The sequence below is a fragment of the Apostichopus japonicus genome, chromosome 12 (genome assembly GCF_037975245.1).
Source record: "Apostichopus japonicus isolate 1M-3 chromosome 12, ASM3797524v1, whole genome shotgun sequence".
NCBI lineage: Eukaryota > Metazoa > Echinodermata > Holothuroidea > Aspidochirotida > Stichopodidae > Apostichopus > Apostichopus japonicus.
This window is the reverse complement of record NC_092572.1, coordinates 6,025,971-6,038,870: the sequence shown is the minus strand read 5'-3', so window position 1 is coordinate 6,038,870 and position 12,900 is coordinate 6,025,971. Positions and strand designations below refer to the sequence as shown.

The following is a 12,900-nucleotide window of genomic DNA, read 5'->3' as shown; positions in this document are numbered from 1 at the left end:
CGTTTGGTATGATCACCACATTTCTTACTGTTACTTCCATTACAACTCATACTGAAGCAGATATAGACAGATAAATCAAAGCAGAAGTGAAAGGAATTAAATATAAATGTATTTATTGTTAATTACTAAACTTATTGTTTGTGGTTATACATTCCAGATTGTTTATACAGAGGCCAGATAGTTGAGAATGGTGCATATTTTAACCCACTCTACGACTCCTGCCAAACTTGCAGTTGCATTGTAAGTATGAATATATTTTTATGGTGTGTTTTTATATAGTTTTTTATAGTCCATAGCTAGTACCAAATGTCTTCAGAGCCAATTTGTTTAGCAATGTGATCCTAAGTGCTTAACGATCAATAAGTTGTTATTAGAAAACTACTTGGCCATTTGATTTGTAATGTGAGCAAAACATGCAATTTCACATGGTAGACTTGATACTTCATACCTCAGTGCACAAATATAGCAATTTATTCAGTTTGTTTAGCACTTTCGTATGTGGTACAGAATTAATTGTTATCTTCTTTGGTTATTTTATTGTCTGTGGTGGGTGTATTCCTTCCTTTTCTCTCCCCTCTGCTATGCCCCTCCCACCCCGAGCCCTGGCATTTTGACCTATCTGTCCATAGTTCAGTGGTCAGTGTATTCATTCCTTTCACTCCCTCCCCTACTCATCCCTTTTCTCTCTCTATCACCTACCCATTCCCCTCCACCCCAACCCCTGGCCTTTTGACCCATTTGTTCTTCTATCCATTGTCCAGTGGCATTTGTAGGTATTTTAGTTTTGTTTGTAGTCTGGCGGACAAACTATTATGTATAGTTTCAACAAGAGTATGTACAGGCATGTTTAATGCTCTCTTCGTCTCTGTACAGAATGGCACGGTATCCTGTACGGAAAGGGAACAATGTCCCGTTCTGGACTGCACAGCTACAATAACATTGACTGGTGATTGCTGCCCAAGATGTGCAGGTATAAAAGCCTCTGTTTATGATAAAAATGATTTAACTTTATTACACCTTTTGATGACGGTAAACCTATAACTTATGTCAACACACCACTCAGTTGTATGATGCATTTGGTGCTGTTTTTACATCTGTTTGGGCTTCTCAATGTTCAACTTAACACAATATTAATATATGCTTGTTTTAACTTTTCATTATTTGTAGATATTGATCAAGTGATAGAGTGAAGCTTCAACCATGTACTTCCTACTGAGTAACTCCTTGTGTGTTCTTGTCTTAATCTGAATAGATACACACTGTACAATGCCTGATGGTACCAGGTACCAGAGTGAGGAGGTTTTCACTCACCCAAGCCGGCCCTGTCAGAACTGTACATGTACCTCCTATTGTGTAACTCATTGTGTGTTCTTATCTTAATCTCTATAGATACGCACTGTACAATGCCTGATGGTACCAGGTACCAGAGTGGGGAGGTTTTCACTCACCCAAGCCGGCCCTGTGAGCACGGTACATGTACCTCCTATTGTGTAACTCATTGTGTGTTCTTATCTTAATCTATATAGATACACACTGTGCATTGCCTGATGGTACCAGGTACCAGAGTGGGGAGGTTTTCACTCACCCAAGCCGGCCCTGTGAGCACGGTACATGTACCTCCTATTGTGTAACTCATTGTGTGTTCTTATCTCTATATAGATACACACTGTGCATTGCCTGATGGTACCAGGTACCAGAGTGGGGAGGTTTACACTCACCCAAGCTGGCCCTGTGAGCACTGTACATGTACCTCCTATTGTGTAACTCATTGTGTGCTTATCTTAATCTATTTAGATACACACTGTACATTGCCTGATGGTACCAGGTACCAGAGTGGGGAGGTTTTCACTCACCCAAGCTGGCCCTGTGAGCACTGTACATGTACCTCCTATTGTGTAACTCATTGTGTGCTTATCTTAATCTATTTAGATACACACTGTACATTGCCTGATGGTACCAGGTACCAGAGTGGGGAGGTTTTCACTCACCCAAGCCGGCCCTGTCAGAACTGTACATGTATTGACTCTGTGACGGTGTGCTCTCCTCAATCCTGCCCTCCCGAGAGTAGCTGTGAACACGGTTTAGTCATACCTGGAGCTTGCTGTAAGGATTGCTCAATTTGTACCTTGAATCATATGCACTACACGAATGGAGTCATCTTCTCTGAGGAAGATCCGTGTGAATCCTGTGTCTGTGAGGTAAGGATCACTTGATATAATATTAAACTAATCCAAACTACACTACAGGGTTGTCACCAGACCATTTTTAGAGCCGGGTAATTTGTGACAGTGATCCGCGGGGTTAATTATAGTTAAGCTGCGTTTTGCACTGAATCGCGCTAATCTTTACCAAGTTACTTATTGGCGGTACTGTGGACTAATTTGTGCCGGGCAGTAAGGCTGAAATTGACCTTGAGTACCGGGCGGAAATTTTGAGAGCTGGGTAGCACTGCCCAGCGTGGTGACAACCCTGCTACACTAATGGAGTCATCTTCTCTGAGGAAGATCCTTGTGAATCCTGTGTCTGTGAGGTAAGAATCACTTGATATAACATTAAACTAATCCACACTACACTAATGGAGTCATCATCTCTGAGGAAGATCTGTCTGAATCCTGTGTCTGTGAGGTAAGGATCACTTGATATAATATTAAACTAATCCATACTACACTAATGGAGTCATCTTCTCTGAGGAAGATCCTTGTGAATCCTGTGTCTGTGAGGTAAGAATCACTTGATATAACATTAAACTAATCCACACTACACTAATGGAGTCATCATCTCTGAGGAAGATCTGTCTGAATCCTGTGTCTGTGAGGTAAGGATCACTTGATATAATATTAAACTAATCCATACTACACTAATGGAGTGATCTTCTCTGAGGAAGATCCTTGTGAATCCTGTGTCTGTGAGGTAAGGATCACTTGATATAATATTAAACTAATCCATACTACACTAATGGAGTCATCTTCTCTGAGGAAGATCTGTCTGAATCCTGTGTCTGTGAGTTAAGGATCACTTGATATAATATTAAACTAATCCATACTACACTAATGGAGTCATCTTCTCTGAGGAAGATCCTTGTGAATCCTGTGTCTGTGAGTTAAGGATCACTTGATATAATATTAAACTAATCCATACTACACTAATGGAGTCATCTTCTCTGAGGAAGATCCTTGTGAATCCTGTGTCTGTGAGTTAAGGATCACTTGATATAATATTAAACTAATCCATACTACACTAATGGAGTGATCTTCTCTGAGGAAGATCTGTCTGAATCCTGTGTCTGTGAGTTAAGGATCACTTGATATAATATTAAACTAATCCATACTACACTAATGGAGTCATCTTCTCTGAGGAAGATCCTTGTGAATCCTGTGTCTGTGAGGTAAGGATCACTTGATATAATATTAAAATAATCCACACTACACTAATGGAGTCATCTTCTCTGAGGAAAATCCCTGTAAATCCTGCATCTGTGAGGTAAGGATCACTTGATTACATAATACATAGAACAAACTACACTATGGGAGTATGATCCTTGTAAAGCCTATGTTAGTGTGCTATGGATCACTAATTGATTACATAACAAATCCAACAAACTACACAATGGGAGTTTATTGATGAGTATGATATTTGTGAACCCTGTGTCAATGTTGTATGGATCAAAAACTGTTATCCTTGCTTATAATTGTTTGTTCAATATCTCAGATGTCTTGTTATCTTGATGTTCACAGATGAACACGGAAGCAAATTTGATAGTTAAATCAAATAAAAAATAAATCAAAACTCTTTCTTTCTTTTAACAGTTTTCCAATGCTGTCAGTATGCAATACAACATGTATAACGTTAGCAATGAATTTTAATTTTTCTTCTTCTTCTGTTAATTGCATCAAATAAACTCACATATATAACAGAACAAACTGATCTCATATTTATTTAGAATGGTACCATCAGATGTACCCGTACACGGTGCGCACCAACATTTTGTGCCCAAACTGTCGTCCCGGATGGCGAATGCTGTCCTGTATGTGATACTTGTGCTGATGACAGTAATGCGATATTCCAACATGGAGACACATGGGATCATCCAGAAGACCCATGCTTGGCTCTTACATGCATAGTAAGTATAAAACAAACTTCAATAACTGTTTCCTCTTTACTGCCCTCTTTTCCTCCTAAGCAGCCACATTTACATTATGCATATGGTCGAATTGGAATGGCTTGTAACTGACACTTAAAGGGCAGGTGGCTATCCAAGTACCTCATTTGGGATTTTTTAACATTTGGAAGCCCACTTTAAATGAAAACCAAAAATTTCTCCTGGATGAAAAAACAAAACACCTTACATTGGCCGACCAGGGATTGAATCGAAGACCTACACATATGTTAAGTTTTATTGCTTCAATTGCCCCCACCTTTATCCACTCAGCCTACCCACAAAGATGTTTATTTTGGATGAGGTTTCCACATCATTATATTTGAAATTCTAAATTTCCAAGACTTGATAGTAAATAGCAGTCAAGAACAGAGATATAATTAAACTCTCAGTGATATTTGATGCAATTGGTAAAATATTAAACTTTGACTTTTTCTCACAGAATACATTAATAATTACACACACAACACTCTGCCCAATCAACTGTGAAAATCCGATCGAAATCCCGGGACAATGCTGTCCTGCCTGTGAGGGATGCCGGGTTAATAACACTGTAGCAGAGAGCAATGAGGTGTTCTTCCCATTCGAAGACAAGTGTACAGAGTGTCGCTGTACTTCAGAGTCACTGACCCACTGCCAAAAAGTTCGCTGTCCTCGACTGGATTGCAGACCAGAATTTAAGGAGATGTCAGACGACCACTGCTGCCCTATATGTAAACCATGTAAGTCTTGACGCAAAACAAATTTAGGTTTTCTACCAAGTGTGCGAGGCAGCATTATCTATCATTTGAGTCAAATAAAGTGCACAATGTGCTTGTTTTGATAGTTTGTTTGTGTCAATGTCGCAACATCTTGTTTAGGTACCGTGTCAAAAGTATGGGATGCTGAGGGGGCTGCAGCATAATGCAGCCAGGCTAGATGTGGTAGACACACAGTATTAACCTATTCCACTCTACCAGGGAATAATGTAGTGCTCCAATTTCCCGTAACAGTTTTGAAAGCTCTGAAGTGTTTATGATTCTTACAAATTTGCCATAGTACATCTGTAGCTTTGGATATCAATTTCACCATTTTTGCATAGCATCTTGCGACGCAATACTGGATAAGTTGATCTCTGGTGCTCCACAGTGTCACACAATAACCACTGTTTGCTGGTTTAGAAATGTAATCGTCCTCTGGTCATTTTTCCTCTATTGTGTGTAAAACTAACAGTTTATTGTTCATGGGGATAGGGTTTTTTTCAGTTGCTGGACCATGGGGGAAAGGAAGGGGGAGGGGGAAAAAATGAAAGGATATCAAGTGTATAATGCCTCTTTATTCTGTGTACTGTTTATATTTCATATAGCCGACTACTCTCCCTGCCTGGATAATGATAACTTGTATGCAAATGGTAGCATCATTGAGAAGGATTGCAACACGTGCACTTGTCTGGTAAGTCAAACTTATGAATATTCAAACAAATTGATCTAAGGAATGAAAGAATGATTAGAAAAAACAGTTAATACTTATAATAGATATCAGAGAATTTCTTCTTTTGTTTTGATAAAGACATTTATGAGCTATAGAAGTAAGCTGTTATCAAAACATTCTTGTCTTCCCTTCCTTGTAGAATTCTGTCTGGGATTGTGAACCTATAGTGTGCCGTGAACTCGAATGCCCCTTGTCAAACCGATTCACACCGGAGGGAAGATGTTGTCCAATTTGCCGAAGAAATAAGTGCATCATCGAGAACAAGATCTACAGGAATGGAACCATCTTTCATCCGACCAGCGATCCCTGCTATGAATGCCAGTGTATTGTGAGTTTCAAGCAGTAACACTTAGCGTAACAGGCATTGCTGAAGTTGAAAACCTACATTTGGAAAAAGAAATGGGTTTGCCCAAAATTTATCACCTGCCATTTGAATATGCAAAATGCACATAAACCTGTTGCTACACTAGCTTGGGTGTCGGGGACGTAGTTACATTTAAAAACAGCTGCCACTTATGGGTCTTTCTGTTTCAAGTTAAGTATTTAATACTGTGATATTGTATACACAGCTATCGACCCATTACTCATGAGTAAATTATTTGACTGGGAAATATTGATAATTCTTTTTGCTTTTCTTTTTTCTGATTACTTTCTGGTGACCTAAAATTCACACTGTGAGATTTATTTTTGGTTTATTGTCACCAGATCATTTACAATTGAACTTGTAGTACAAGTAGATTTTCTCCAAGGCTGTTTATGACAAGGCAATGTGTTTCACTGTTTCCTTCTCTTTTTGCTTGTTACAATATACTGTTGTCCAAAACTTGATAACTGGAAGAACTCATCTTTTTCTTTGCTTCTAGTTCTGTAAATTCATTTTATTAATGTTTCTGTGTTTGTCCATTCAGTATGGAGAACCATTTTGTGCTGAAAAGCTTTGTCAAGATTGTCCACAACAGTACCAAGCATTTGAGGAAGGTGTCTGTTGCCCAGTTTGCACCATTGGCAAGAAATCTAACGAGACAGGTGAGGGTTATTTTCTCCTGTGGTAACGATTGGTCCCTTTTCCTCTCAGTAAAACTGTGTGAACTGTGCTGTACATCATCAATGAAAGCCACAACCATCCATAGACATGATGGTCAAGCCTGCCTATAGATTAAACAGTCGTCCTCATTCACTTGAGCATTAATAACTTGTTACTTGATAGCACAAACAACCCCAAGTACTGCCAATAGGATTCATCCTTGATAGCACCTAATGAATTGATCAGCCACCATATGATTGTAAGCACAAGTGCTCTAATGGCCAGCACTACTTTCCTGTGTGTAGACAAGTTTGGCTTGAACACTGAAATAGTACACTGTGTGTTTAATCTAGAGTTTGTGCAAAGGAGCAGTCAGTATGGCTAGCATTACAAATATTCAGATTTTCAATCTGCCTCATTTTGGCCAAAAACAGGGCCGATGGTACAGTATATTTGCTGTAAGCAGGGAAGATCGTTATGGACTTTTGTTTACATTTGAAATACTGATCACCCTAGACTAGATTGCTTACATTTCTGCTGGAGTGACTCAGTCCCAGTCAATTTATCTTCTTGATTCTTCAAAAATCTATTTTTTTCTTCTTGGTGTGGGGGAGGGGTTAAGGTGCTAGAGTGGGATTCAAACCAGTGCCGGCCAGAGCCAAATGCAGATTGGGGAGAATTTGTTCTACAAAAAACTGCTCTAAGAGTCTGTGAGATGAACAGTTCCTGTCCTAAGCTTTGGTGTAAATTTTTCTCTAATCAGCAACATGTAAGACTTAATTTAGTTATGATTCTCAATCTTTGTTGTTCAGACCCTGAATTGATAAAAGAAGAACAGAGGAATTGTACCGCTGGTTTCTATGACGATTTAGCGATACCTTTTACCTGGGAACAGGGATGCGAAGTATGTACATGTTTTCTAGGGGAGACTTTCTGCATACCACCTCACTGTGAAGACCTGGTCTGTGAAATGGTGAGAGAACTCTCAGTTTTTTATTCGTAATCTACATTTATAGAAATTGCACAAATTTTGTGGAACATTCAACCCCAAATGCACAGACTCTGTTTATCTGTTTCCTTTTTTTTATTCCCTCTTATCAGGATGATGACTTCATAGTTCCACCTGGAGAATGCTGTCGTGTCTGTGTACCTCGTAAGTATTTAAACGTTTCATGACATGTACCTTCTGGATGGCAGTTTGGTTTCGATGGTTGTTATCCATCCCAACCTGTACAGTCAGTTAAGTTTGCGTATATGTTTGTGTGTAGCCGTAACTTTTAAACTAAGTTTGTGTATGTGTCTGTGTGTACGTGACCCCCTAACTTGTAAACTAACTTTGTGTTTGTGTCTGTGTTTACGTGACGCCATAACTTGTCAACTAATTTTGTGTTTGTGTTTACGTGACGCCCCAACTTGTAAACTATGTTTGTGTCTGTGTGAACGTGACGCCCTACTTGTAAACTAAGTTTGTGTATGTGTCTGTGTGTATGTGATGCCCTCACTTGTAAACCAGGTAGAAGGAAATATGTGATTGATGTCATACTGGGTTTTATATGTTGGTCATAGTAAGTAGATAATCCCTCTTGTTTTTGGTTAGGGCTATCTTGCATATAAATGAGTGGGCGGAACTTAACGTAAAATACCATTTCAGATTGGGAAATCAGAGAATTCTCCTGCTTGAAAAGCTCATCTTACTTTAGCATATATCCACAACCTCCCAGATGTCATGTTCACTGCCTTATATGGGACTGTCTTTCAAAATTGATTTGAACATACACCCAGCTCTGTATAATAAGCCCTGGCACTCCCCTCCTGTCAGAACAGAAGCATCATAGCGCCAGATTGTCGGGCGCTAAATTGTAATACTGACCGGTTAACAAGCTTTGATCTAAGTATATACCATGCAACAAGTTATGAACATGCCCAGGGACACCCATACATCCCTAACTATAAAAACAGTATAAAAAGAATTAATGGTAAGGGACATGCAGCACTGTTGTTATTACCTTAGCCTGGAGGGAGTTCATTGGGACAAGGTAAAATGTGACAAAATTTGCCGGAGTAACCCAGTAGAAAACTTGATATGGGTGTGTAACAATATCTTGTTTCATAGATTTCAGACTAAGGGGATCGCTGCTAACCCAACTACAAATTTGGTATTTCCTTTTGCACAGGGATTATCTTTAAGGTTTATTTTGAAACTCTGATTGTAGGAAAAAAACTGTAGTTATAATTATTGTTGTAAAGTGAAAGCTTTTTTTTTGTACATTATAATGGCATTATAATGACAAAATGAAAAAAAAATCACCTGTTTTTCTTGTTTTATTTTTTGCTCTTTCTGCTAACATCTCAGGTATGGCCACTTGTATAGTCTTTGGAGATCCTCATTACCGTACTTTCGACGGTCACTTCCTTGAATTCCAAGGAACTTGTTCCTACCTCATGGCCAAAGATTGTGTCTCCGAGAGCTTTGAAGTCGTGGCACAGAATGACGGGAAGGGCACATACGAAGCATCTTGGACTAGACTCATATCTTTTAGATTCTTCAACTATACCATTGATCTGCTGCCAAACTTTGAAGTGGCTGTTAATGGTCAGAGAGTAACCCTTCCCTTCCTTGCGGAACCTTTGTTCAGCGTGCAGAAGTTGGGTGAGTTTCTTCTGCTCTTTCATGTTCTAAAAAATTGAAAAACTGCAAGGAACTCATTGAGAAATTTACAACAAACGATTAACAAATTTCAATATATTAACTAGAATACCAACTCAAACACATCCCACATGTAAATAACTTTTTTTTGTCTTCCTCCTTTTAAGTATAAGGTTAAACGCCAGAATACTTTTGAAGACAGATAAGATTAAAGATTATATACATTATATATACAGGGATGTGCTCACACTGGGCGGCACCGGGCGGCTGCGCCCAGCAGTTCTGAATGCCTCCCAGCACAAACAGTATTTTAAACATATCCGCCTGGCACTTTTATTATGATAATTTAACAAATTTTACCATAACCAAAATCTGGGAGAAAACATGGCACAGAATAGGAAAATAGTACCACCTATAGCATACTTCATGTGCAAAATTTGTCCAGTGGGGAGGCGGTACCCCACCCATGAGATCCCTCTCCCAGGGTGTGGATCACACTACCGCACAATCTGCCCGGCACTCAAATATTCCTGAGCACTTCCCTGTATACATTGTATACATTATATACAATCTATTGTGGATTTAGAAATGATAAAAAGTTACTTTAATGAGTCGATATTTTTCTTGTCCTTATATATTTATTTTTCCCTTGTTATTGACCTGCAGGTCTGTTGCTGTATCTACATACTAACATTGGTGTTAGAGTTTCCTGGGATGGCAATCATTTTGCAGAAGTCGCTGTGGATAGCATCTGGAAGGACCAGATGTGCGGTCTTTGCGGTAACTACAACGGAGACAGCACAGATGACTTCATGTACGTGTAGCTTGGTAAAATGGTTGCATTGGCAGAGTAGTGTACAGGTTTTCAAAAATTGGAAGAAAAGGGCGTTATAATTGTTATCAAAACACCCCATTTCTTGCAATAAATGTATTTTGTATCACGCTTAATGAGCATAAACAAATAAAAGAAGATAAAAAATACTCATGAGAACTTGAAAACCTTAAGTTCTGGATAATTCATGAAAACGGTGGAAAAATACCAAAAGTAATTGAACATGGAGTGGCTTTCTTAAATTGTTTCTGCCTGTACCTCTTCTTATACCTCCCACAATTTGCCCAAAAGAGACGACATGTACCATAAGAAAGGTCATGGATTTGGTTTTTGTTTTGTAATATCATCATGCAAAAATGTCATGAAGTTTCACATTCATGGAAGTTTCTGGAATCCTGATATTTGGCAGGAGTTTCGTGGTTGGTAGGTTGCGGAGGGCAATGTTTATATTACAACATAATAATTTGTGAACCCATACCGATATGGTTTTGTGACTGGTAGGTAGAGCAATGCAAAAGCTAAAGTGTCTTTACTTGAAATCTTTATTGCTCTAGGGATGCGGAAGGCACTGTTTATAGTACAGCATCAGAATTTGGAAACACTTACCTGTATGGGTCTTACCCTGACTGTGCCTGTAGGGAAGGACGTGAGCTTTCACCATGTGCTGATAACAGAAGAGGACAAATGGAAGCTATTGAGGAGTGCCAAGTACTCTATGTGAGTATATTATGCTGTGTTTTAGTCTGGTCTTGTTTTATTCTTCATTTCCAGAAGCTTGTTTCCTTTTTCATGGAATATTGAATTTGTTGTTTCTGTCCGTGAAGGCTGCAATAACCAATGTACCAATTGTCAAGCGGCAAAAGTCTTTAAAGATTTCAAGTCAGAATTTACCAACATTCAACGGTCAACAAGCAATAAAATATGTAACAATATAATGTGTAGTAAACAGGGCTACATAGATCTGCATCTCCGAAAAAATATCACAAACAACCCTCTAAAGTGACATCATGTCTCCCTCGATATCAAACTTCGACTTAAAATATTGACAACCACTGGTGGCTTCATGCATATGTGACATCAAATATCACAGACAGTCACATAAAATGGTGACAGCATTAATGGGTCTTTGTCTGTCACAGAAATAACATAACAAATGACCAGATAAGATGCTGACAACACTGGTGACTTCATGTACAAGGCAAATGTCAGAAACAAAGCTTGTAAAATGATGATTGGCTTCACGTCTATAATGAATATGCAAACATCTTAAATCATAAATAAAAGGTTGAAATTGCTGACAGTTTAGAGCAGCAGCAATCCTCAAACTTGAAGGCCCACAAAAATGCAGGATCTTCGGAGAGGACTGATCCACAACCCACCAAAGCCCACCCCTCAGAATTGATCCTCAAATTGTATGAACCTATTCACCCGGACTTTATATATGACCGTAAGCCGCAAAAAGATGTAGACATTAAAGTTTTCTGGAGGTCTGGTAAAAATTATCCAGACCCACCAAATATATTTTTGCAACCCATCATTTTTTTCGGGTCCCAACCCCACGATGTGTGGCCCTTCTGTTATGTGTACGTGGCAAGTCAATATGTCAAGCAACAAATCTGGTGATTCTATAAATGATATTGACAGTTTCTCTCACATTCAAAACTACTTTATATATAAATTGGTGTTTCAAGGTGTTCATACATCACCTCCGGTCTCTTTTTTCTTCTTTGTTTTTGGAATAGTCTGACCTCTTCCAGCCAGCCCATAGCGTAGTCAATCCGCGAGAGTTCTACGATGCCTGTCTGTACGACATGTGTGTCTGTCCTACACACCTGAGATGTCTCTGCCATATCTTACTGGCCTATACTCATGAAGCAAGGAAGAGAGGTGTCAATATTGAATGGCAGAGGACGAACTATTGCGGTGAGTCCAACCTGACTTCTTCCCAAATCTGTTGGCAAATGTTAAGCTATTTTTCCCCTCCCCCTTCATGCTTTAGGATTATTCATTTCAAATAAAACAATCGTTTTCTACTTCCCTAAATTTTTTCTAAGTCCTTTATCAAGTTTGTTTTGCTATATTTTGTCTGTTGTTTGCTTATTAATATTTAGTTATTCCCTACCCCTGTCCCTTAATCCTCTCTTTGTCCCTCCACTGTTTATCTCCTACATCTCCTCTTTCCCTGTTGGTTTCTTTCATTCTTCTCTCCATGTCTAGTAATCCCCTTACATCTATCTCTTTGTGTCCACCATGCTCATTAACCTGTCTGTATTCTGTGCGTGTTTTTTGTCCCTTCTGTTACTGCTACTTGTCATCTAGCATTTGAAGAAGATCCTGATAGGATCGAAACGTCAGGCCAACTTACTTTTACACATTCTCTTACACAGGCTCTCTAGTGGATAAGCAGTTTGCTAACAGTTTTATTTTATATTGGCATATGTTTAGGTTAGACATTTAGAAAGTGGTCTAACTTATTGATTTATCATTAATAGTTAAAGTTTTTTTTATGAGTAATCTGCAATAGCAAACCTAGAAATCACTGCTTGCTTCTCCAGGAACTGAATTTGACTATCTTTATTTCACACCAAAACTGTAATACATGCTTGAGATAGATAACCTACCCCTGGGCACTTTAAAATTTGTCTTTTGTGTCTTAAGTATAATTTACTTTATTCATCTTTATCTAATTCTTATCTTATTCTATTATTTTATGTAACTATATTTCGTTCTAATCTTGTCTATTTTTGTGCCTTTTTATTTCTATTGTATTT

General features: G+C 38.7%; 1 protein-coding gene across 9 annotated transcripts in view; it reads left to right on the top strand.

Annotated features, from left to right (window-relative positions):
- LOC139977877 (uncharacterized) overlaps positions 1–12,900 on the top strand; it is a 221,559-nt gene that overhangs the window by 207,915 nt on the left and 744 nt on the right. For 7 of the 9 annotated variants that reach the window (XM_071987580.1, XM_071987579.1, XM_071987576.1 and 4 more), the window contains 16 exons: positions 158–240; positions 874–970; positions 1,390–1,470; positions 1,527–1,607; positions 1,930–2,198; positions 3,941–4,120; positions 4,599–4,878; positions 5,502–5,587; positions 5,766–5,954; positions 6,535–6,652; positions 7,463–7,623; positions 7,752–7,803; positions 9,004–9,300; positions 9,964–10,111; positions 10,684–10,846; positions 11,872–12,052. In XM_071987580.1, coding sequence (XP_071843681.1) covers positions 158–240; positions 874–970; positions 1,390–1,470; positions 1,527–1,607; positions 1,930–2,198; positions 3,941–4,120; positions 4,599–4,878; positions 5,502–5,587; positions 5,766–5,954; positions 6,535–6,652; positions 7,463–7,623; positions 7,752–7,803; positions 9,004–9,300; positions 9,964–10,111; positions 10,684–10,846; positions 11,872–12,052 — 2,466 coding nt within the window. The remainder of the gene's footprint in view (positions 1–157; positions 241–873; positions 971–1,389; positions 1,471–1,526; positions 1,608–1,929; positions 2,199–3,940; positions 4,121–4,598; positions 4,879–5,501; positions 5,588–5,765; positions 5,955–6,534; positions 6,653–7,462; positions 7,624–7,751; positions 7,804–9,003; positions 9,301–9,963; positions 10,112–10,683; positions 10,847–11,871; positions 12,053–12,900) is intronic. The other 2 variants (XM_071987575.1, XM_071987581.1) reach the window with 2 other exon arrangements.